At 43.9% G+C, this 25,697-nt stretch overlaps 1 protein-coding gene across 5 annotated transcripts in view; it reads right to left on the reverse strand.

The window, feature by feature from the left end:
• The window catches only part of LOC137528829 (oncostatin-M-specific receptor subunit beta-like), a 144,731-nt gene that overhangs the window by 71,058 nt on the left and 47,976 nt on the right, over positions 1–25,697 (reverse strand). For all 5 annotated transcript variants that reach the window (XM_068250462.1, XM_068250454.1, XM_068250476.1 and 2 more), the window contains 2 exons: positions 3,657–3,756; positions 667–827 (listed from right to left, as the gene is read on the reverse strand). In XM_068250462.1, the coding sequence (XP_068106563.1) occupies positions 667–827; positions 3,657–3,738 (243 nt within the window). In that variant the 5' untranslated portion in view covers positions 3,739–3,756. The remainder of the gene's footprint in view (positions 1–666; positions 828–3,656; positions 3,757–25,697) is intronic.

Below are 25,697 nucleotides of genomic sequence, written 5' to 3' on the forward strand. Positions count from 1 at the left end.
CCCTAATCACGCAAACTAAACTGCCTAAAATACAATCTATCTACAATACAAAGCAATACAGATGAATATCAAGTGTTGGAGTGTAAAAACGCTAGGTGTATTGAATAATAAATGCACTTGCACAGACAAAAAGCACTGGAGCAATCTCTCAGTACAGTCAGTCAGTAAGTCGCAAGCAGGACGAGTGAGGCAACATGGCGCCCGCTATTTATAGAGGCGGGCCTGGCCAGGCTCCCCCTCTGTGATTGGCTGCAGTCAGAGGGCTAGGAGCCCTCTGATTCGCTTGTGAGGACTCGAGGTGACGTCTGACGACTTTCTCGGATAGCTAGGATATCTCCGGATAGCTGATTGCTATCCGAGTGCGCTCGGATAGCACAGCCCGGATAGCTAATACTATTCGAGTTCGGTATTCGAGCTCGAATAGTGAAAAAAGAGCTAGGATATCCGAGTATCTCAGATATACGAGCTCGGATGAGCATCACTGCTATGTTTCTTTACCTCATAGTCAAAGTTTACCTGAAAGACTGGGGCAGATCACATTTCACATATTGATTATTGCAGGCAGGCCTTCCTAAGTAGCACAAGCTCTTTTTTCTTTCTGCTGGAAGTTGAGCTGGTAATTTTCACATGCATATGTAAAATGAAAGCACAAATCAGTATACTCACACTGTGGAGGATATTCTTGTTCGCAGAACGTGCCACTTGAATGTGAAAAATTACTGCCGACCCGGGGGAATAAATGCTGTCGCTGATGTTCCATTTTACTATCAGGCGTTGTGCCTCTTGGGGGTCAGTGTGGAGCTCCAAATGTAAAAGCTTTAAAGACCCTATGGGTAAAAATGAGAAAACTAATGGTAATCTGCTCAGTTTGGGCATAGTACAATGAGTAAGGCAAGTGACCGATACCAAAACTCCAGTCTAGTAACATACTAAAGAGGGTATGGACCAAGCATTGTCATACCACATGGGGGGTTTATATTGCCGCTCAGAGGCCTACGGATCACCATAGCTGGCATAGCGACTGCTATGGGGCCCTAGCCAAAGGGGGGCCCAATCCTGGCTTCCTTTTTTTGTTTTATTTTCTAATTTAAGCCCCCCACCACCTGTGGAAGGTTGTAATTAATTCTGTGCAGACTGCAGAGAGGCAGGCAGGTGAAAGGGGACTATATTTCATCTGCCTTCTCACTGCGGATGAACACCTCTCTGTCCCAGCCCACAATATTGTTAGTTCCGGCAGGAAGTAGAGCTGGAGCAGCAGAGCAGGGCATCACAAACTCTAGTCTTGTAGAGATGGGAAGTTCGGATCTTTTCAATGATCCGGATGATTCGAATCGGATCATTGAAAAGATCCGGTTCTTTGATCCGAATCTCGGATCATTTTACAAGGGAAGCATTCGGGGGTGAAATGACTAGCAGGACAGGAGAAGGGGAGGGGGGTGGACACTCTGAGAAGGAGAGAAGATGGACAGAGGGCAGGGAATGGACAGAGGAGGGACGAGAAGAGAGCAGAAATGTTTGTTTGCACGCAATACCCACATGCTGCAATCATATGCATTACATATATTTCATCTATATGTTCATCTGTATACTCTGAATGCAAGTAAAAGTAAGCATTCCCCAAAGCATTCCCAGAAGTGAAGTGCAGCTGTTTAGTGCCCAGTGCAGCATATTGCACAGCAATCACAGTGCCTGCAAAGTTACTGAGCTGTGCTGAGCGGAGCAAAAAGTTTCCAATGTGTTCACTGTGCAGCACTACGGAACAGACAGCCTATAATGAGCAGCACATTTCAGCCAGTATGTGTGCTCTACACATATCTGGCAGTGGCACCTATGTCCCCTCTACCTGTCCCTGCAAGGCTGCCTCCCCTGAGTCCCCTCCAACAGAGCGAATCTGAGCGATCCATCTTTGCTCCAGGACCCCGCTGCCCGCTGAGAGGGGGTGTGTCGCTCCTGGCCCCGCCCCTTTTGCGATCCGAATCACTCATTTTGATGATTCGGATGATTCGACTCACAAAAGAGATTCGGATCAAAGATCCGAATCGTTCATGATCCGGACAACACTATAGTCTTGGTCTCTGTGATTACAGCTTATCAGAGTGTGGAGAAGTGATAACACAGACACACTCTGCAGGCTGTGTGCAAAGAAATGAGCTGGTATTGTGTTAGGTGGAGGAGGAGGGCAGCCCTTTGAAGCCAGAAGTCATTGCAGGCCCAGGGACAAAGGAACCAGCAAAGGGAGACGCTGCTGCACAGCACAGTGTAGATGTGTGCTGTTCAAAGTGTAACTGGGTGAGTGCAGCAGAGTCTGATGGTAACTAGCAGATCACCATCTAACATCTGAATGAAACTTCACTGTTATCAGTTTTCACAGATTGAGCCAGAGTGACAATACAGGATCTCCATTGGGATATTTCCCAGATAAACTCTCCCATTATTGTGTATTTGTGCAGTGCTGGTATTATCTTCAGGAGTTCTGTCAATAGTCACTGTCCCCAGAGAGGCTCACAATGTAATCCTACCATAGTCATAGTCTAATGTCCTACCATATTATTATTATTATGTATCTGGCATCTGCTGCAGCACTTTACAAAGCAAGACAAGACAAGACAAATAACATTTATATCACGCTTTTCTCCTGACGGACTCAAAGCACCAGAGCAGCAGCCACTAGGGCATGCTCTATAGGCAGTAGCAGAGTTAGGGAGACTTGCTAAAGGTCTCCTACTGAATAGGTGCTGGCTTACTGAACAGGCAGAGCCGAGATTTGAACCCTGGTCTCCTGTGTCAGAGGCAGAGCCCTTAACCATTACACCTTCCAGCCACCACAAAGCACATAGTCCTGTCACTGACTGTCCTCAGAGGAGCTCACAGTCTAATCCCTACTGTAGTCATAGTCTAATGTCCTACCATATTACTATGTATTTATATAGCATTGGTATCTCCTGCAGCACTTTACAGAGCAGATAGTCATGTCACTGACTGTCCTCAGAGGGGCTTACAATCTAGTCCCTACCCTTCTCCTGTGTGCCCCTCTGCCTTTGTATTTTTATACATAATTTGTACAGCTCTATGGGGTCACGCAAAGCCTAAGGCACAAACAATGGCAACACCAAATGGGCCCTGGCTGCAATCAAAACTCCCCCCCCCCCACTTAAAGGCCTTCAAGCCAAACATCCCCACCCAATCATCCCCCCCACCCGAAGAATCCACCACCATAGGGGGGCCCATACAATTTTTTGCTATGGGGCCCAGTCAAACCTGGCTACGCCCCTGTTGCCACTCCCCCTATCCTGGTAAAGCCCTGTTGCACTGGTCTGGCCTAATTCATTCTCTCCTACAGGGTTTCTCCTATTGGCAAAATCAAGTAGACTAAAAAAGGAAATGGAAGTGATACACGATTACACAGCTGATTGCAAGTCTCTGGTTGGCTAGAATCACCTGGTTATAATTATATATATGATTACTTGAACTTCCTGTTCTGTCCCACATGACTCTGCCGATAGGAGAATTTATGTAGGAGATCCTAATCCCCTCTCTGCTTTCAGATTAGAATGAGGCAATTCATGCAGTGCCCATGTGACCCAAGCTGGGTGGGGGCAATACCTAAGTGGATGAGATTATGGATGATCCATTTATATTGCTCTGGCAGCTCTTACCTTGGCAGCTCCGCAATCCAAGCTGAAAGATTATGAGAAGAGATATGGTGATTATGCCATGAAGCCCACCACACTGGTCCATTGACTGGGCAGAAATGATCTGCAAAAAAAAATACATAACATATGCATAAACATAATGTTTTCATGGATATATAACTACTGTACTAGTACATCTACGCCCCCTGAGACTTTATCTAAAGTCCAAGGGGCGTAGATACTCGTTCTGTTGTTTCATTGCGTGCGCAAATCACTTCGCTGCCTGTTAGAGCAGTGATTAGTGAATGGTAAGTGAATGGTAGTGAACGTGTTTCCAAAGCCAGTCAAAGCGTCTTACGGTCTTAGTAACCAACAGTGATCATTCGATGAAAGTCTGCAAAAACATACACACTTTCACTTTCTTTTTAGCTTACAACGTTTTGATTCTAAGTAGGAAGAAGATATCTAGTGGATAAATTTAAGAGTGTATTCCTCCCCCCCCCCCCCCCAAAAAAAAATATCCCATGCTTATAAATAGAAAACCCATTAACTCCTTCTGCAATCCCTCTCTCCCCACCTCCCGTTACCAAAATAAATAATAAATAAAAACTTGTCAAAAAAAAAGCCAAAGTGACGGAATTTAAAAGAGAATACATAAATTGTTATGTTAAAGAGGAGCTGTTAGGTATAAGGTCTCAGAGAAAATAAACACATATATCAGTAGCTAAAGATTGGCTGTACTTACATTACATATGCATTTCACTGTCCACGTTTGTACTTCACAGAATTTTTATATAGTATATGCAGAGATAGATGCTCCTGACAGCTCATGGCAGGCTCCATGTTTTTCTGTCAAATGTGTCGTCATGTCCTGCCTGCTTCCTGATCACAGAAAAGCTCGTGCTGAATAACACAGTGTGCAGTGAATATTAATGAGCCATGTGGCTAGGAACAATAGCTGACTCCTGCAGTGTACTCTGCCCGGAGATTTATCAGTGCTACGCGCTGGACTGATTACAAGCTGCTGTAACGTCCCATTAGCAGCCGAGGGGAAGGCCCCAGAATGCTTTGCAGTATAGTATGCGGCTTGCGTCCTTATGGGTTTATAACAGCTTTGCTGATAAGCACACATCAAAGGTAACTGAGATTTTTATCTTCACTAATGGCTTTCTGGCTTCCTTCTAAACTGTTTAACACAGGAGAATAAAGGTTTAAATTAGCTTCTGCAGCCTGACAGTTACTCTTTAACAACTTAACTTGTTATACATGTATGCCATGAGGTTATATTACTGTTATGTTTGAAAATTAGAGCTTGTAATTATTTAAAGAGTACAATTAGAAAACCAAAAGCACAAAATGAATAAAATACAGCTTTATTTTCAAATAAAATACTGTATTCATTCATTGTACTATGAACATAATTTCAAAGTTATAATAACCGGGACAAATGGAAAAATACATTGTGCGAGTTTTGTTCTACAGTAGCATTGTTTATTTTAAAACTATAGGTGCTCAAAATGGAGCAATAGTGTATCTTTTTCATTTTTTCCTTATTTTTCCCTTTAAAAATGCATAGAAAATAAAGTAATTACTAAAAAAAAGTCATATAAAAAGCCAAATTTGGGGCAAAATAAGGATAATTTAGGTGTGATAAGTAATGTAAAGTTATTGGCGAATTAATGGGAGGAGCGCTGAAATGTGAAAATTGCTCTGGTTCATAAGAACACAACCTGTAGTTGCGTAATGAGAAATACGATTAAAGCACCAAAACTCTAAGGCAGAAATCACACTTGGGGAAATCTCATATGTTCTGTCGCAAAGCAAAATCGCATTAGAAAACGTCAGTAATGCTTTCCATATGGGGCTGCTGCATTTTCAGGAACCATCTGCGACTCTGTATTGTTTTTAAAAACCACTTCCAATTCTTAGAGCAGTGGCTGGATAGTGTACTGGTTAAGGGCTCTGCCTCTGATACAGGAGACCATGATTTGAATCTTGTCTCTTCCTGTTAAGCCAGCTATTCAGTAAGAAGATCTTGGTCAGGTCAATACTCCCAAACACTGCTACAGCTTACTGAGCGCACCCTGGTGGCTGTAGCTCTGGCGCTTTGTGTCCCTTAGGAGAAAAGCGCAATGTAAATGTTCTGTGCCTTGTCTTGTCTATGACGTGAATCTCACAAAGATTCCTGGATGTGAGACTCACATCCAGCGCTAAAACCCGCAACTTGTGCACCCATTCAATAGTGAGTGCAGGGCCGGATTTACAACTCAGGAGCCTGTAGGAATCTCCACCCCTCAACACAGGCCACACCCCCAACCTGCAGGCCATCAAATTGCTGGGGCTGGGACCACAGGCTGGCAACTAAACTGTGTGCGCCTGGGAGACGCGATCGTGGGTGGGCTGTGATCATGACAGTGGTCGCACTCCCAGCTTTTGAATTGCAAAACAGGGAAGTTCAGACACCCGCCTTTGCAGTATAAGGCGCTTGTATGCATGTGCCAACAGTGCCTTATGCTGAATCCTGCCCTGAGTGGGTGATTGTTGCCATAGCAGCAATCATTCAACTAAAGTTCCAGTAAAAAAAAGAAAAGTTTAAAAGGTGTTTATTTTTTAAAATAACAGGGTCACATTAAAAAATAAAGTTTTTTTTCTGTAAACCTGTAACCTTATACCTGTAATGGCCACCAATCACTAGGGTGACAGCTCAGGTACCCAAAGCTGTATAGATGCATCGCTATGTTGTTGCCTAGCAATTAGAGATGAGCGTAATGGCGTAATTATGATTTCGCGAGATTTCGCGTAATTAGTGTAATTACGATTATGGCCGTAAGTACATAATCGTAATGAAGGATTTTGCGAAATTTCGCGTAAGCGTAATTTTCGCGTAATTTTCGCATTACAATGGGTATTACGAAATTAATGCGTATGGCCATGCTCCCGAAGCGGAAAAGTTGACGCATGGATCAATGTTAGGTAGCCGCCGACTTTAAGGGTTAATAGCAAAGCCCCCTTAAATGCTAAGAGCCCCAAATTTGGAGAATATATTAAGGAGATCAGAAGGAATAAGAGGAAAATTTTTTTTTTCAAAAAGACCTTATAGTTTTTGAGAAAATCGATGTTAAAGTTTCAAAGGAAAAATGTAAACATTTAAAAACCCGCCGACTTTAACGGTTAATAGCAAAGCCTGCTTAAAGTTTAGGAACACCAAATTCCCAGGGTATATTAAGGGGATCAGTGGGAATAAGAGGAAAAATTTTTTTTTCAAAAAGACCTTATAGTTTTTGAGAAAATCGATTTTTAAGTTTCAAGGGCGAAAATGTCTTTTAAATGCGGAAAATGTCAGGTTTTTTTGCACAGGTAACAATAGTGTATTATTTTCATAGATTCCCCCAAGTGGGAAGAGTTTTACTTACTACGTTCTGAGTGTGGGGAATATAAAAAAAAACGACGTGGAGTCCCCCCCCTGCAGGAACCCGACAGAGCTCTGAGCTATATAGCTCAGAGCTCTCTAAGCATCTTTGAATTTGGGCTCCAAGGAGCCCCATTGGTCCTTAGCAGACCAATGGGGTTCCTTCAAATCAGGAGCTCTGTCGGGTCCGTGCAGCACAGACGCGTATGCGGCGGCTGAGCGGCGAGTGACGTCGGGTGCGGCGTAGTTACAATGTAACAAAGTTGTTACATTGTAACAACTTTGTTACATTGTAACTGATAGAACATTTCCGAGGCTATTGCGAGGGATCATTTATAAAGGGACAGGTAAGTATTAATGGTTAATTAAGAATATTAAAGGACTTTTTTCGTGGTTATGTTTTTTGTTCAATTAAAATACTTTTTCTAAGTGTTTGTGTGTTTATTTACTTTTAACTCTTAAAGGAAATGGGTAAGGGGTACAAGTACCTCTATACTCATTTCTCCTGGGAGGGGGGGTGGGCATCTGGGGGACCCCTTTTTAAAGGGGACTCCCAGATTCCACCATGAACCCCCCCATCCCCCAGGAAATCGCGGCCTCCACCTCCACCGCCCATCGGAGGTGGAGAAGAGCCCCTTGTCCTTGGATTGGACAAGGGCTCGGAGGGGGAGGGGAAAGCTTGGCTGCCCCTCCCCTTCCGAGACCCCCCAATCCATGGACCATGCGGGCTGGTATAGTCAGGGTGCGGAGCCCCACGTGGCCGGTGCTCCACATTCTGGCTATCCCAGCCTGCATGGGGGACAAGGGGTTAAAGAGGTCTGGGAGGGGGGACCCCACGTCGTTTTTTTTTATATTTCCCACACTCTGAACGAAGTAAGTAAAACTCTTCCCACTTGGGGGAATCTATGAAAATAATACACTACTAGCCGACCCGCGGCGTAGCATACGCCGCATAAGAGGGTAGAGGGCAGGAAGGGGGTAATGGGCACAGCGGCGGGGGGGGGGGGGGGGGGGGGTTGGACCCCCCTCAACTATGTCCCCCATGTGTGCTCTACCTCCAGCTTAAGCTCAGCAGGAACCCCCCCCCCCTCACCTTGGTCCCCCATGTGCACTCCCCCTCCTGCCTATGCACAGTAGCAGCTGCCACTATTAGTAAGGGGCAGCGGGCGGGGATGACTCCCCTCTTCCGTGTTCCATCGTGCGCTCCACTGTCGTCACTTCCTGCAATGCCGCACACTGTATTGGTGTAATTTGCCTTTTTAAAACAGAAGGAAATCTGCAATAATTCAGCTATAAGTGAATATTTGTGGTTACCCACAATGCACTGCTACTAAATATGCAAATTACCCCTTTTCCCCCTTGGTAAGTCAAGCAAGCATCCAGAGCCGCTGGTGTAAAGCAAGCCTATAGCTTTAAATTTTACACAGTCATATCAAACCCACATGTAGACAGCCTGTTTCAGACTTTTGGTCCTCATCAGTACATGGCAGGGATTAATATGGCTGTATGAGATAGGGCTTGGACCAGTACAACAGAGTAACCAAGCAGCTCAGGGTGACCCAAACCACTCGGAATGTATAGGGGGATAAAAGGGACCAAAAAGACCTCCTACTAAAAAAACCAAAGCTTGGTGTAATTTGCCTTCCTAAAACAGAAGAAACTATGCAATAATTCAGCTATAAGTGAACATTTGTGGTTACCCACAATGCACTGCTACTAAATATGCAAATGATTCCTTTTAACCCTTAGAAAGCCAAGCAAGTATCCAGAACCACTGGTGTATAGCAAGTCTATAGCTTTCCATTTTACACAGCCATATCAAACCCACATGTGACAGCCTGTTTCTGACTTTTGGTTCTCATCTGTACATGGCAAGGATTAATATGGCTGTATGAGATAGGGCTTGGACCAGTACAACAGAGTAACCAAGCAGCTCAGGGTGACCCAAACCACTCGAATGTATAGGGGGATAAAAGGGACCAAAAAGACCTCCTACTAAAAAAAGCAAAGCTTGGTGTAATTTGCCTTCCTAAAACAGAAGGAAATATGCAATAATTCAGCTATAAGTGTACATTTGTGGTTACCTACAATGCACTGCTACTAAATATGCAAATAATTCCTTTTCACCCTTAGTAAGTCAAGCAAGCATCCAGAACCACTGGTGTATAGCAAGCCTATAACTTTAAATTTTACACCGCCATATCAAACCCACATGTGACAGCCTGTTTCAGACTTTTGGTCCTCATCTGTACATGGCAGGGATTGATATGGCTGTATGAGATAGGGCTTGGACCAGTACAACAGAGTAACCAAGCAGCTCAGGGTGACCTCAGACCACTCGAATGTATAGGGGGATAAAAGGGACCAAAAATACCTTCTACTAAAATAATCAAAGCTTGGTGTAATTTGCCTTCTTAAAACAGAAAAAAATCTGCAATAATTCAGCTATAAGTGAACATTTGTGGTTACAACAATGCACCGCTACTAAATATGCAAATTATTCCTTTTCACCCGTGGTAAGTCAAGCATGCCTATAGCTTTAAGTTTTACACAGTCATATCAAACCCACATGTGCCAGCCTATTTCAGACATTTGGACCTCATCAGTACATAGCAGGGATTGATAAGGCTGTATGAGATAGGGCTTGGACCAGTACAACAGACTAACCAAGCAGCTCAGGGTGACCCAAACTACTAAGAATGTATAAGAGGATTAAAAAAGAGACCAAAAAGCCCTCCTACTAAAAAAAGCAAAGCTTGGTGTAATTTTCCTTCTTAAAACAGAAGCAAATCTGCAATAATTCAGCTATAAGTGAACATTTGTGGTTACCCACAATGCACTGCTACTGAATATGCAAATTATCCCTCTTTGCCCTTGGTTTGATATGACACTACTTCTTCTTCTTGCTTAGACCAGCCCCTTCTTCTTGCTTGGACCGGCCCTGGGGGCGGGGCGCTACTTCTTCTTCTTGCTTGAAGGTTGAGGCACTTAATCTATTATATATATAGATTGTTACCTGTGCAAAAAAAACTGACATTTTCCGCATTTAAAAGACATTTTCGCCCTTGAAACTTAAAGAGACTCTGTAACAAAAATTGCATCCTGTTTTTTATCATCCTACAAGTTCCAAAAGCTATTCTAATATGTTCTGGCTTACTGCAGCACGTTCTACTATCACCATCTCTGTAATAAATCAACTAATCTCTCTTTTGTCAGACTTGTCAGCCTGTGTCTGGAAGGCTGTCAAGTTCTTCAGTGTTGTGGTTCTGCTATGAACTCTCCCTTCCAGGCCCCTCTATGCACACTGCCTGTGTGTTATTTAGATTAGAGCAGCTTCTCTCTTCTCCCTTATCTTTTACAAGCTGGATAAATCGTCCTCTGAGCTGGCTGGGCTTTCACATACTGAAGAATTACAGACACAGGCAAAGCTGTTTGCAGGAAGAAACGAGCAGCCTGAAACTTCAGTGCATGAGAGATGCAGGGGGAAAAAAACACACAAATGATCTCTTGAGATTCAAAAGGAATGCTGTATACAGCCTGCTTGTGTATGGATGTATTTTCTATGTGTGGACATACTGTACATCAACCTACTTCCTGTTTTGGTGGCCATTTTGTTTGTTTATAAACAAACTTTTTAAAACTGTTTTTAACCACTTTTAATGCGGCAGGGAGCGGCGAAATTGTGACAGAGGGTAATAGGAGATGTCCCCTAACGCACTGGTATGTTTACTTTTGTGCGATTTTAACAATACAGATTCTCTTTAAAAATCGATTTTCTCAAAAACTATAATGTCTTTTTGAAAAAAATTGTTTTCCTCTTATTCCCACTGATCCCCTTAATATACCCTGGGAATTTGGTGTTCCTAAACTTTAAAGGGATACTGTAGGGGGGTCGGGGGAAAATGAGTTGAAGTTACCCAGGGCTTCTAATGGTCCCCCGCAGACATCCTGTGCCCGCGCAGTCACTCCCCAATGCTCCGGCCCCGCCTCCCATTCACTTCTGGAATTTCAGACTTTAAAGTCTGAAAACCACTACGCCTGCGTTGCCGTGTCCTCGATGCTGCTGATGTCACCAGGAGCGTAATACGCAGGCCTAGTATGGTCTGTGTCTGTGCAGTACGCTCCTGGTGACATCAGCGGGAACAAGGACACAGCAATGCAGGCACAGTGGTTTTCAGACTTTAAAGTCTGAAATTCCAGAAGTGAACCGGAGGCGGGGCCGGAGCATCGGTGAGTGGCTGCGTGGGCACAGGATGTCTGCGGGGAACCTTTAGAAGCCCCGGGTAAGTTCAACTCATTTTCCCCCGAGCCCCCTACAGTATCCCTTTAAGCAGGCTTTGCTATTAACCGTTAAAGTCGGCGGGTTTTTAAATGTTTACATTTTTCCTTTGAAACTTTAACATCGATTTTCTCAAAAACTATAAGGTCTTTTTGAAAAAAAATTTTTTCCTCTTATTCCTTCTGATCTCCTTAATATATTCTCCAAATTTGAGGCTCTTAGCATTTAAGGGGGCTTTGCTATTAACCCTTAAAGTCGGCGGCTTTTTTATATTATACGGGAGCGTTACGGTTTAACGCGAAATTACGGTAGCGTTTAATGCGAAATTACGGCATGAACGAAACGCGAAATTACGCGTTGAAAATTACGCTTACGGTATTTTCAATCACGATTTTAATGGCAACTACGCTACCGTAATTTCGCATCGTAATCGCAAATTTCGCATGCGTAATTATAGTAATGCGAAATTACGAAAATTTCGGCTCAACTCTACTAGCAATGCATCTATAAAGCAATGGGGTACCCAAACTGTGGGCCCTAGCAACCCCATGCCATGGCTACAGATACACAGGCTGGTGAAAATGGTAGTGATGAAATATGGAACATATGGTACAGTTTTAACTGGACGGGCCAAATATTCTTTTTTGCTGATTACCGGCGATCAGCAAAGCGCTGTGACAGAAGTAATCCTATGTGATTACTCATACTACAGCAGTTGCGGCACTATCACGATTTGAAACTATAGCAAACGCACTGCATGCAGGATTTTCTGGGCGACCGCTATGCAATTCACTGAAATGAGATCACAAATCGCAATCACGCAAAATCACAGAGAATCTGTAACGATCGGTGAAGCACAGAGAGGATCTGATTACCGGTGATCTGCAGTATCACTGGGAATACAGATATATACCAGATTATAAGTGATCTGCAGTATCACCGATAATCCGATATACCAGCTAACCTCTGTTCACCTGAGTAGAGTGTAGTGTTTGGTGTAACAGTAACACTTAGAGGACTAGGCCTCAGTGTTGCAGGGAGTACTACACAGATTCCTTCCGAAGACCTGAACTCTCCAAGGCAGGAGAAGTCAGGCTGAAAGAGTAGGAAGGTTTGTCTGAAGGTGACACTCTGGAGGAAGTGTCACTAACAGGACGGGGAACCGCCTCCAACAGTATGGTCGGTTCTCGAGGTCGGACAAGCCAGGTTGTAAACACACGGACAGATAAGGTACAGATACAGTAGGCAGAAGCGGAGTCTAGGTACAGGCAGGGTTCGGCAACAGGGTATCAGGAATATCGAGGTACAAGATCAGGAGGCAGAAGCAGAGTCTAGGAGCGAGCCGGGGTTCGGCAACAGAGTATCAGAATGGCAAGGTACAAGATCAGAGTTCAGGAGGTTAGTCAGGCAGGCAAAAAGTCATAACAGATAATCACAATCAAACTAGTACTTTAGCTATCAACAGAATCTAGCTAAGTGTAGGATTACAGCTCCAGCTGGTCCCGGCACACTTAAGGATCTGACTACAGGTCTGAGTGCTCCCACGTATGTGTTCGCAACGCCAGACACCAGAGAAATGACCAGCTAGCAGTATATATACACAAGCCCCTCTCCAGCACCTCCCTAAGTGCTGGACCAATGGGGAGCGGAGCCAGAGTCAGCTGACCAGCCTGGTCAGCTGACTCACTTCTGCCTGTCATATATGCTCTGCCTCAGCGCGCGCGTCACTCTTAAGGCTGGTGGACTATGAGTCCCAGCCACACCAGCACTCTCCCTGGCGTCCGCTGCGGGAGCCGCCGCACTGCACACGGCAGCTTTTCCGCTTTCACCGCTACTCACGCGGCGTGCGGCGGCTCCTCCATGAGGCGCCGCCATGCTTGATGCGGAAGCAGCCGCCCCGCTCTGAGAGCGAGCGGCTGCGCTTCCGCGCATTATTACAGAATCGTAATGCAAAATCGTGACCACAATCGATAACGTTTTGCAATTCCCAGTGTGAAAGGGGCCTTAAAGGAAACCAGAGCTGTTCTAAAGAAAACATTTTATACATACCTGGGGCTTTCTCCAGCCCCACAGATCGCTCCCACGATCTGACGGAAGTGCGGGGACCGAGTATCGGAGCTGCGGGAAGACTGAGGTTGGCGGCGTGGGAGCGGTCCGTGTGGATGGAGCTGGAGGAAGCCCCAGGTATGTATGAAATGTTTACTTTAGAACAGCTCTGGTACACTTTAAGCTTCATACACATACTAGTAAAAACTTGTTTTAATTGAGAACAACCGCCACTCAAAAAACTTTATGCCAAAAAACGTTATTGGTAGAAAAGAATCAACCTACCCCTCTAAAACCCCCAAACCTCTAAAAACAGATAGGACATGGGCTTATACACCATAGGAGTACTCCTAATGCATACATACTGACACTCAGCCTACATACACATCAGAGTTTGATTGGCCGATCTTATAAACTGTATGCGCCTGTAGTTCACTGTTTCCAGAAACTGGGATAGCAATCCACATCTGAATTAACGGGCAGTCCTGATGTTCAAATGCAGGTCAATCTCTGCTCCATGTCACATCAGCAGTCCCAGATGGAATTTACAAACACCTACGTTCCATAAAAACCCTCCGGCCACAAGCAGCTCCGCAGAGAGATCACCCTGCTATAGTGTAAACCCAACAAATGTCTCTGGGCTTCCGCCCCCTTATTATTATTATTATTTGTTAGATTTATATAGCGCCAACATATTACGCAGCGCTGTACAATAAATAAGGTTACAGACAATGATAACAGGGGTGACAGAACAATACAGGTAATAGACAATAGATACAACTAACTATGGGCAGCACGGTGGCGTAGTGGTTAGCTCTCTCGCCTTGCAGCACTGGGTCCCCGGTTCGAATCCCAGCCAGGGCACTATCTGCAAAGAGTTTGTATGTTCTCTCCGTGTCTGCGTGGGTTTCCTCCGGGCACTCCGGTTTCCTCCCACATTCCAAAAAACATACAGATAAATTAATTGGCTCCCTCTAAAAATTGGCCCTAGACTACGGTACTTACACTACATAATATAGACATATGGCAATGGTAGGGATTAGAATGTGAGCTCCTTTGAGGGACAGTTAGTGACAAGATATATATATATATACACTGTACAGCGCTGCGTAATATGTCAGCGCTATATAAATACTAAATAATAATAATAAAAATAATAATAATAATAACTAAATACAGGTAATAGCAAAAAGATACACAACACAATGCAGACAGTAGTACAATGCCAGATCATAAACTGGAGTGGTAGTGGTAACAAGTTCCAAATTCTGGGTAAAGTGCACACAGTTATGTATGATACACAAGGGGAGAGGGCCCTGCCAAAGGCTTACAATCTAGAGGGAGGGGTTGGTGACACAAAATGAGGGGGTGCAGCAAGAAGTTATTGGCAGAAAGGATTAGGGCAGTGTTGAGTTGATGTAGACCTCCTTGAAGAAGTGAGTTTTGAGTGCTTTTTTAAAGGTGGGAGCGAGCCTGATGGGCAGTGGGAGAGAGTTCCACAGGATGGGGGCAGCTCTAGTGAAGTCCTGCAGTCATGCATGGGAGTGCGAGATGCGTGGGGTGGTTAAGAGGAGGTTGTTGGAGGAGCGAAGTGGGCGGCCAGGTGTATATCTGCTGACCAGGTCAGAGATGTAGCTTGGGCAGGACTTGTGTATGGATTTGTAGGCCAAACATAGGACCTTGAAGCTAATTCTGAAGTGAATTGGAAGCCAATGAAGGGATTTGCGTAGGGGAATCGTGGAGACAGAGCGGTGGGAGGAGTAGATGAGTCTGGCTGCTGCGTTCATGATGGATTGTAGGGGGGCTATGCGGTTTTGAGGGAGGCCTGACAGGAGGGAGTTGCAGTAGTCCAGGCGGGAGATGATTAGGACAAACTTTAAAGGTTACCTCTTTCGCTGCAACACAACTCCTTCTCAGCAGTAAGAACTACCGGTCCCGCGAGTCACAGGTACCTGTCACTAGCAGCACTTATCCACGGCGCCCTATCCGGGCTGTCAGCGTGTTACTTATGGCTCAGGGAAGACAGCGTGTCAAACGTGTGTTGCATCAGGGAATTCCTCCAGCCCAGCGTCCTCAAAGCCTCGCCCACATACGCGTTCCGCCCACTATGACGTAGGCTTCATCAGTGTGATTATGCAATGTTCTTTAGGGGTTTGCGGGTTTTAGAGGGGTAGGTTGATACTTTTCTACCAATAAAGTTTTTTGGCATAAAGTTTTTTGAGTGGCGTTTGTTCTCAACTAAAATATATTGGAATCCTATTCAACCAGCTTTCCCTTTGGGTGTACCCTGAGGTGAACTTAGCCTTTTTAGGGACTTGTGCACCGGACATAAACTCATTTTTCTGTGACTAGTAAAAACTTGGCCAGGACAATTATTTTGGATCACCAATAGCTCAGACTCTAGTATGTGTACGGCTGACCCATCCGCCACAACAAATGAGTGCATTGTCTTCTTTTCTCCCCCACGCCACAGGATGCCACTCAGTTGTGCGCTGCCCTCAGTCCTCCTCCTCTCTCCACTGAAGCTGATATTTTTTTTGGAAGCTGTTGACGTGATGCTGACGTCAACACTGTGCACAGAACAGGGAGGAGGGAGAATTCAAAGCATTTTAGCCTGCTGTCCACATTTACCTTCAGCCAGTACTGCAGCCAAAGAAATCAGCAGGGCTGCCAGACAACTTTGGGTTTCTTTTAAATATCAAACACATGCAAGAGGAAGTCAAGCATAATACTGTGTAAATACCATATTTGTGTAATTCTCTCCTAATGCTTGTGACAGTTTCACTATAATTTGGGAGGCAGAAACAACACCAGGCTCACTAAGAGGCTCTTCAGAGTCATGTGACCTTGTGTGGGCAGCGTGCCTATTAGGCAGACACAAAAGAGCCCATATGAATTATTTGTGCAGAGCAGGTGGATTGACAGAACAGCCACAACCGCATTCCTTTTCACAGCTAATAGAGCTGACTTCCGATCAATGCAACCAAAAGAACCGAGTGAACTTTCAATAAACTGTCACACTCAGTTTGCAGTTCTATAAAGCCTGTACACACATCCAGATTCGCTGACCAATTTTAACACTTCTATGTAGAATGGTGACCAACAGATATTGAATAGTATGAACAGATTGAGTAGGTATGCCCTCCTACTACATGGAGGTGGTGAAATTGCTCAATCATTGACCAATTAAAATTGGATGGATCTGTGCACCCTAAAGTCCAGCCAAATCTTTTACAATTATTATTATGGATAATCTGTGGGTTCCGATACATCTTCTATACATAATTATCAGAGCTGCGCCGAGGCAGAGGCGAATGAGGCTCCAGCCTCAGGGCGCAGTGTAGGAGGGGGCACAACTCACTCATCTATCATTCCCCTATTGTGTTTGAAGCAGAAATAAATAAGAAAAGGGGATACATGGCAGTGACTGCAAGCCAGAGAACTAGAGATAAAGGTGTTGGGGGGGGAGGGGTTGGGGCCCTGGGGCGCCTTTTAGTCTAATAGCAATCAGTGTGTGACGGCTGGGGTGGGAGGGATGGAGGGGCGCCACTTTGGTGTCTCAGCCTTGGGTGCTGGAGGTTCATATTCTGGCTCTGATGATTATTGTTTATGATCTGTGGGTTACGGTATAACTCCCACCTGACACTCTCCCTCTCTAGGTAGAGATGAACGTTCGGCTTCATCTCTACCTAACGTCGTTCGGCTTGGCCAAGCATCAGGTCTGTGCAGGCATCAGGACTTTTAGACTTTAGGTGTATTGGGGGAGTGATTACATTAGGTATGGTTGGAATGTGACATTAGGTGTGATGGGGAAGTGACTGGAGCTGTGGCAGGGTTGTGATTGGATTTGTGGCAGTGACTTTAGGAGTGGTGGGGGTGTGACTTTTGGGTGTGGTGGCGGTGTGACTTTGGGTGTGGTGGGGGTGTGAGATTAGATGTGGTGAGGGTGTGATATTAAATATGGTGGGTATGTGACTAGAGATGTCCCAGACTTATGACTGAAGTTGGTGGCACAGTGTGAGTAAATATAAGACAGAGTAGACTGGCAGTGTTGTGGGGGAGTAACTAGAGGTATGCTCAGACTATGCCTTGAAGTCTAGGAGGTGCAGTTTCAGCTGTGGTGGCTGTATGTCTGGAAGTATAGAGGCGTGTCTTAAACCGGGTATACTTTAATCTTTAGATTGCTGGGAAGGGTGACAGAAAAGCTATATAAACTAGCTTCTTAGTGTGTAGCAAAGTAAAATGCAGAAGAAACATATTAATCAGCACCTCATGGTTAAGGGCCTTTGGCACAAACAAGTTTATTTTACAGTTTCCTATACAGACACAGGATGTTACTGGAGCACACTGCCACACTTTGGTTATAGCTGGTAATGCATAGATATATGCATACGGTAATAGACTGTTGTTGCTAAATACACATTCCAACAAAGAGCAAGAGAATTGTAGATCTGCCTAAGTGTGTCTATGGATATTAGGAACTGAAACTCTATCAAACGAATACCAGGGTAGGTTTAAAATTCAGGCATCTAGGGAGCAATACTCTTAACTTACATGCTCAGCAACAGTACGTTGGGATTTAATGTAAAATAAGTCTCATTTAGTACACCTGCCCCCCAGTTGTTGCATAAGCATGCAGCTATATTGATGGGAAAATGTGCAGACTTGCCTGTATGCTCCATTCTTTGCCAGGCCACAGAGCTAGCAGTGGGCTACCACCATCAATGCAGCTATTGTAAGGACTGAGCGTCTCTCGGCCCACCCATTGCCGTAGCTTCATTCTTAGTGTGCCTGGGCTTAGGAGAGACACCAAGCAAGCTGGATTTGTGTAAATATGATGACATCATCTCAGATGTGTCACAGGGAGGGGTGGGTGAGAGAGGGAGGCAGGGAAAGGGATGAATTATGCTGTGCAAACACTACGATTTTGCAATTACTTACTGGGAAACTGAAGTGAGAGGAATACGGAGGCTACCATCTTCATTCTCTAATAAACAAAGACAGTTGCCTACCTTCTGTGCTGATGCTTTTTTTCTAACACTATAACGATGGATACACACACCCAATTTTGATTAGCCAATCACTGACCAATTTTACAATCTACAGGTAGTATGAGGACCTACAGACTTTGAATGCTATAAACAGATTCCAGTCAGGAATTTTGTTTGAAATAGCTGCACTGCTGCGATGTGGGAACGGTGGCCACTTTGCGATTTCCCACAATTTTCCCACAATAACCCACTCTACAAGATACTTATTGTATTTACAGGTGAAACAGGTGAAAAATTGGAGTATTCTTTATCTTGTCAGTTCATATACTTTATTGCTGGCATGGTACACGTGGATGAAATATTATTTGGTATGATAATGAAGAACATATGCTGTCAAAGCGGATCCAAGATGAAAAACTAACTATAAAAATAAACTTGTCTGTATATATTATCCAAAGTTTAGAAAGTTTACACAGAAAATCTAGCTGCAAACAGCTTCAACAGTAGATGATTATTTTTTCCTGTGATACAATGACAGCAGCCATGTTCTGCTTGTGATCATTACACACAGGCAAGCTGCTCTGCATCTCCAGCCCTCAGCTTGTGAAAACTCCACTCCCCTCTCCTCCTCTCTCCTCCCCTCTGCCTCTGAAATCTCTGGCTAGTAACCTCCTCCTGCCCAGACTGAGCTCCCATAAGCCCTTGCTACATGGGTTTCCGAGTGCCAAGGGGCTGGAGGAGCTGTGGGTGAGGCTTGTTTAGTTTACAGGGAATTAGGGTATTAAAACCATAAAAAAGTATTTGGCTTGAGGAATGCCCTATATGAAAGGAACACAATTATGCAATGAGTAAAAGTTTATCTCGGATCCACTTTAATTAATCCATTTGCATGACACCTGACTGCCTAAAGGCGTTCTTTCAATATTCTTTATATGTGTGGGCAGGATATTCTTGTGTTCTCTCATTGACCAGCCAGGTAACACGTACGTTGTCAACATCATCAACTGAATCAGCCAATCAGTGGCTGGCAGCTGGAGAAGAAACATTGATGTACAATGTTGTGTTCTGTATCATAATAGTTTTAACGAGGCCAAAGTTTAATTCTGAAATGGGCAGCAATGGAGAGTGGAGTGTAAAACGGTGATTTACAATGAATGAGGACAATGCAATGAACTCTGAAGCACTATGGAATGAGGGGCGCTGCATCCAGTGACGTAGCTACAGATCATAGAGCCCTGTAGCAAAGCATAAGCATCGCTCCATCATGGCGGCTCCCCACCGTGAATCCCTTCACTGGCTTCCTATCCAGTCCAGAATCAGATTCAAGATACTGTGTCTGACCTACAAATCTGTCCACAAAACCTTTCCAACCTACATTTCCAATCTTATTTAGAGGTACACACCTAGCTGCTCACTCTGCTCTTCCATGAACTTTGCCTGATCACCCCCCGCATCACCCAGTCCCATGCACGCCTCCAGGACTTCTCAAGAGCTGCTCCAACACTATGGAACTCCCTACCTCCACCCATTAGGGCAGCCCCCTCCTTCAACATCTTCAAGAAGGCCCTCAAAACTCACCTTTTCACTCTCACCTACTACCCCTCACAATTGCTCTAAACCCACAGCTGAACTCTGGACCCCTCCCTTTCGTGTCCCTACCTCTCCCTCTAGATTGTAAGCCTTTGGGCAGTGTCCTCCTCCTTTTGTGTCCTACCTGATCATGCACCTCCATTACTGTGCACGCATGCTATGCATCTGAGTGAACCTAACTTGCCTAATCTCCATGCTCCATCCAGTGACTGACTAAGCATTACCTGGTACTCATACTGTGCTGTGTGATATGGTTTTCTTGTATTCCTGTATTGTCATATTGCTGAATGTCACCCCTAAATATTGTCTGTAACCTAAACTAATGTCCAGCGATGCGTAATATGTTGGCGCTTTATAAACACAAAAAATAAATAATGGGTCCTCAGATGTAGGCACTATTAAAGGACTGAAGCGAGAGGGATATGGAGGCTGCCACATTGATTTATTTTTAAGCAATAAAAGTTGCCTGGCTGTCCTGATGATCCTCTGCCTCTAATGCGTTTAGCCATAGACCCTGAACAAGCATGCAGCAGATCAGGTGTTTCTGACATTGTTGGCAGATCTGACAAGATTAGCTGCATGCTAAATCATACATTCTGCTAATTTCCCCAATCACCAAATAGAATCATTCTTGTTTTCCCCTTTGCCAATCTATAAAGCTGCAAGTTCATAAACAGTTACTACCCTAAACCACAGGTTATATAAAGTTTACAGCGCTCCAAATAACACCTTCTGGACACATTTGGCAAATTACAGACGAGAAACCAGTAATTTTAGCTTTGCTTTGAATCCCGTGAGGATCTTTTTAAACCACCTCTTAAATGAGTAAATTCAAAATTCAAAACAGGAAAAATTCATTGCAAACTATGCTTCTACTGTGTATGTGTGTGTTATATATAGGTAGTCCCCGGTTAACGAACGAGATAGGGACAGTATGTTCGTTCTTAACCTGAATCTGTTCTTAAGTCGGAACATTGTGCCATCTCTGTCCCCTGTGCCTCCAGTGTCCTCCTCTGTGTCACCTCTGCCCTCTGTACCTGCTTATACAAGTTTAAAAGCCATTTATTCTTTGAATATTTTTAAATCGATTTTCTCAAATACTAGTCCAATTTAAATTTTTTTTAACTTGTTCCCATGGAAACACAGAATCCATGCCGTTTGTATATATATGACAAGTGAACCTGAGGCCGGCTTCACACTGTGACAGCTGCACCGCCAGTAAGAGGCCTTCGGGGAATACCGCGTAACTATGCGGTATTCCCCGTCTGGCATCCAGCCAAGCAGGAAATTACGCTCACTTCCTGTTCGGCAATCGATGACGTGTGCAGAAGCGTATTTCTAAAATAGGGTGTATTTCTTATCATTAGGCTGTGGGGGGAGGTGGGGGGTGTGGTAAATTTACTGCACCATTTCAGTGTAAAAGGGCCCTGAAGGGCCTTGGGTCCCTCTGAAAATATTTGACAAAAAGTTGCTCTTGTGGCCATGCTCAGTACTCCCCTTTGTATGAGTGCAGCCGTACTGTGCATGCATTACTACAGTCTTCCCCAGGGCATGTTCTAGACTTTTTACTGCCTGAGGCAAACATGGTGAGAATGCTGTCCACCCCCCACTCCAAAGCGAGAGCAAAGACCTTGTGGTTTCATGGTTTCAGGGCTTGTGTTAAAAAGTGAGATAAAAATCCTGTACCTGCACTGCATGGCAATCATTCGATATATGAAGACTTGCAATCACCCCACATATGAAGTGCAGCAGTCACCCACATATGAAGTGCAGAATTTACCCACATATGAAGTGCGGCAATTAGGCCACATAGAAAATGCAGCAATCACCCCAAATTTGAAATTCAGCTACAGAAAAACCCCTATTATCAGGTATTCAAGTAACCGGAAGTTTCAAGCAACTGCCACCTGTGGCTGCTTCAGACATTTCCCGAGTTGCTGCTGGTTTGAGTGGTTCCAGTGCTATTTTCAGGGAAAAAAAAGCAGGATTCCAGGGCTCCCCCACCTCTCCTCTCCTCACTTAAGCCTTGGGGGAACTTTAAAAAGCTGCTGCACAATGCACAGATCTTGTGCAAAGTACATACATCTTTTATTTATATGCAATGTACAACTATGTACTATGTATTATATCATTCTGACTTTTTACTGCTACATATGTACTGCATACTATATATATATATATACTGCATACTACATTGAGATGATTCAAAGAATTTAGTCGGCTAATAAAAGTAATGATTTAATTTTACATCTTCCTGCCTCTACTAAGTGACCAACATGATGCAACACTCTGCAACTTTCTCAAAAATCAATCACACACGTAATTAAAAGTGGATGTTATTTTTCACCACAAATCATGATTTTTTTTGGTGGTACTTTTTGCTAACAATTATTTTATTTTATATGCATTTTGAAGGGGATAAGAATTTAAAGTGAACCTCCAGACTAAAAAGCTACTCGGCAGCACTGAAAAGGCTTGGTGTTTCTTTAACAGGTTCACAGCATCAGAACTTTGTTTTTCATACCAAAGCCTCATTTTTAGCTGCAAAGAAGCTAAGCTCCGCCCAATCAAAGAAAACTGCCCAGGCATTTTTCCCCTGATGCTGTGCAAAGCATGATGAGATTTCTGATGTTGTTCTGTTGCCTAGCAACTGGGAGAGGTGATCAGAACACAGGACAGTTGGAACTGTGTCTCATGCTCCCTGTCACGCTCTTTCAACCAAAAAGATGGCTGCCCCATGAAATCACAAACATTTGCCTGTTCATTTAAAACGGGTGGGTAAGAGATTATATTACCTATCTATTTTAATTAACATAACTAATGTAACTGAATGACAGTACCGATATGTTTGTTTAGGCTGAAGTTCCTTTTCAAAAAAATATTTTATTTTTTTTACTTAGTTTTCAGGTATTATAGTTATAAAAATTAAATGGGCTACTATAGATAAAACCCACACATTTGATTTGCTTATTTGTCCTCCTGTCTATTACAACATTAAAATTATGTCCCAAGTACAATTTATGGTGACAATATTTTATTTGGAAATAAAGGTATATTTTTTTCCATTTTATGTTTCTTTCTACTATATCAATAATGCCAAGCCCTTAATGCAGATGTGTGTACCGCTCTAAACACACAGATATGTGTTTCTACGCCTCTGCTTGCCACAGGGGCATAGATACACGACACACACAGCAGTGTTGAAGTGTTTAAAGAGAACCAGAGATGATTTAAAAAAAGCTTTTATACATACCTGGGGCTTCCTCCAGCCCCATACGCACGGATCGCTCCCACGCCGCCGTCCTCTGCTGCCTGGATCCGCCGGTACCGGGTCCCGTCAATGCCATGAGTCGGCCAGTCGGCCGGCGGACGCGGCCGATTCTCCGCATCACACGGCGCTCCCTCTATACAAGTACGCATGAGGCTGCCTACTGCTCAGCCGCATGCGTACGGGTATGGAGGGAGCCACTGTGATGCGGACAATTGGCCGCGTCCGCCGGAAGTGACAGGCCCAGTACTGGCGGTTCCAGGAAGCGAAGGATGGCGGCGTGGGAGCGATCCAGGCTTATGGGGCTAGAAGAAGCCCCAGGTATGTATAAAAGCCTTTTTCTATTTTTAACCAGCGTTCCTCTCTGGTTCCCTTTAAATATCTTCTGCGCGTGCATCAAAAAGTGGCGCCTGGAAAAAAGGGTGCGGGATATGCGTACGTACAAAAAGGGCGTCGGTGTAAACGATAATATTGTTTTGTACTTAGTGTACAAATAATGTTTTACAAATCTATAAATCATTAAATAATGTGTATGAAATCGGCAATAGTGAAAACGTTATTCTTCTCAGTTTCAAAAGTGAAACTTAAAATAACGTTTGTTAAAAAAACTATAACATATGTTTAATCGTTATAATTGTATATTATTGTGATTAGCCTTCAGTTATGGTTTCTTCTTATAATAAAATCTCAAAATATTGTTTATAAAGATGATATAAATCTAACTACGTTCGTAATAAGTGCTGTAAAACATTAGTAAGTATTAGTAAAATATTACTAAAACTATACCTAACCCTACTCTCACACAGAACCCTCCCTGTACCTATCCCTAACCCCTAGACCCTCCTGGTGGTGCCTAACCCTAAGACCCCCCCTGGTGGTGCCCAAACCTAAGACTCCCCTGGTGGTGCCTAAACCTAAGACCCCCCTGGTGGTGCCTAATCCTAAGACCCCTCTGTGGTGCCTAAACCTAAGACCCCCCTGTTGGGGCCTAAACCTAAGACCCCCTGGTGGTGCCTAAACCTAAGACCCCCCTGTTGGGGCCTAAACCTAAGACCCCCTGGTGGTGCCTAAACCTAAGACCCCCCTGGTGGTGCCTAAACCTAAGACCCCCCTGGTGGTGCCTAACCCTAAGACCCCTCTGTGGTGCCTAAACCTAAGACCCCCCTGTTGGGGCCTAAACCTAGGACCCCCTGGTGGTGCCTAAACCTAAGACCCCCCTGTTGGGGCCTAAACCTAAGACCCCCCCCTAGTGGTGCCTAAACCTAAGACCCCCCCTGGAGGTGCCTAACCCTAACCACGCCCCTTAGTGTTCGCTTTATTATGTGGATAATAATGTTTTACAAATAGTGACTGTAAAACATATATTGCAATTTACGTTACTTACTGATTGCTTTATTTTGTGAATAATAATGTTTTACAAACAGTAAGGGATAACATTTTAAATAATGTTTTAGTTAAATAGGATAAATATGTTTAGTATTTTTATAAACGTTATTTGTCATGGGTGCATTTTTTAAACGTAAATCATCACAAGCACAGTTATAAAACATTAAAAATCTCCAGGCGCGGTTTGTAAAACGTTATTTATCTCCGGCGCCCTTTTTTCCTGCTCGGCGCCCATTAAACGTTATTTATTATGGGAGTGAATGGCGGAGCCCTTTTTGTCCACTAGCCGCCTGCGCCCTTTTTTCCCGTTCCTGCGGGATATAGCCTAAATTATAAGTTGTAATGTAAAACAATAATTTTTGTTTATAGCTTGTAAACGAAAATGTTGTGCTAAATAGGTTGAATAAATGGAAATGAAACGGCAAAATAGCGTCTATAACAAAAAACGATAGTTACACTTGTATTAAGCATTGTTAAACAATGGTAGATTTTACAGATAATTTACTGCAATTATACCTAACTGTAGGCTCACACAGATCTCTCCCTATCCCTAACCCCTAGACCCCCCTTTGTGTAAATATACATAATTTAATACATTGTATATATTGCATATATTGTGCTGTAACTATACCTAACCCTACTCTCACACAGAACTCTCCCAGTACCTATCCCTAACCCCTAGAGCCCCCTGGTGGTGCCTAACTCTAGCCACCCCCCCTGGTGGTGCCTGATCCTAAAACCCCCTGGTGGTACCTGACCCTAACCACCTCTCTGGTGGTACCTAACCCTAACCACCCCCCTCATGGTGCCTAACCCTAAGACCTTCCTGGTGGTGCCTAACCCTAAATCTCCCCTGGTGGTGCCTAACCCTAACCATCCCCACTGCACAAACACCCTTACACACATATAAACAATAATATATTTAATTCTTAAAATACTTTACTATAAATAACATGAATAGAATAATTTACATATTTGTAATAGAATAAATAGCCTTAAAATCACGTACACATTAATAATATTATAAATAGAAAAAGGTATATATATAAATATAATAGAATAGATAGCCTTACAATCACATACGCATTGAAAATTT

This window comes from Hyperolius riggenbachi, chromosome 1 (genome assembly GCF_040937935.1).
Source record: "Hyperolius riggenbachi isolate aHypRig1 chromosome 1, aHypRig1.pri, whole genome shotgun sequence".
Lineage (NCBI taxonomy): Eukaryota > Metazoa > Chordata > Amphibia > Anura > Hyperoliidae > Hyperolius > Hyperolius riggenbachi.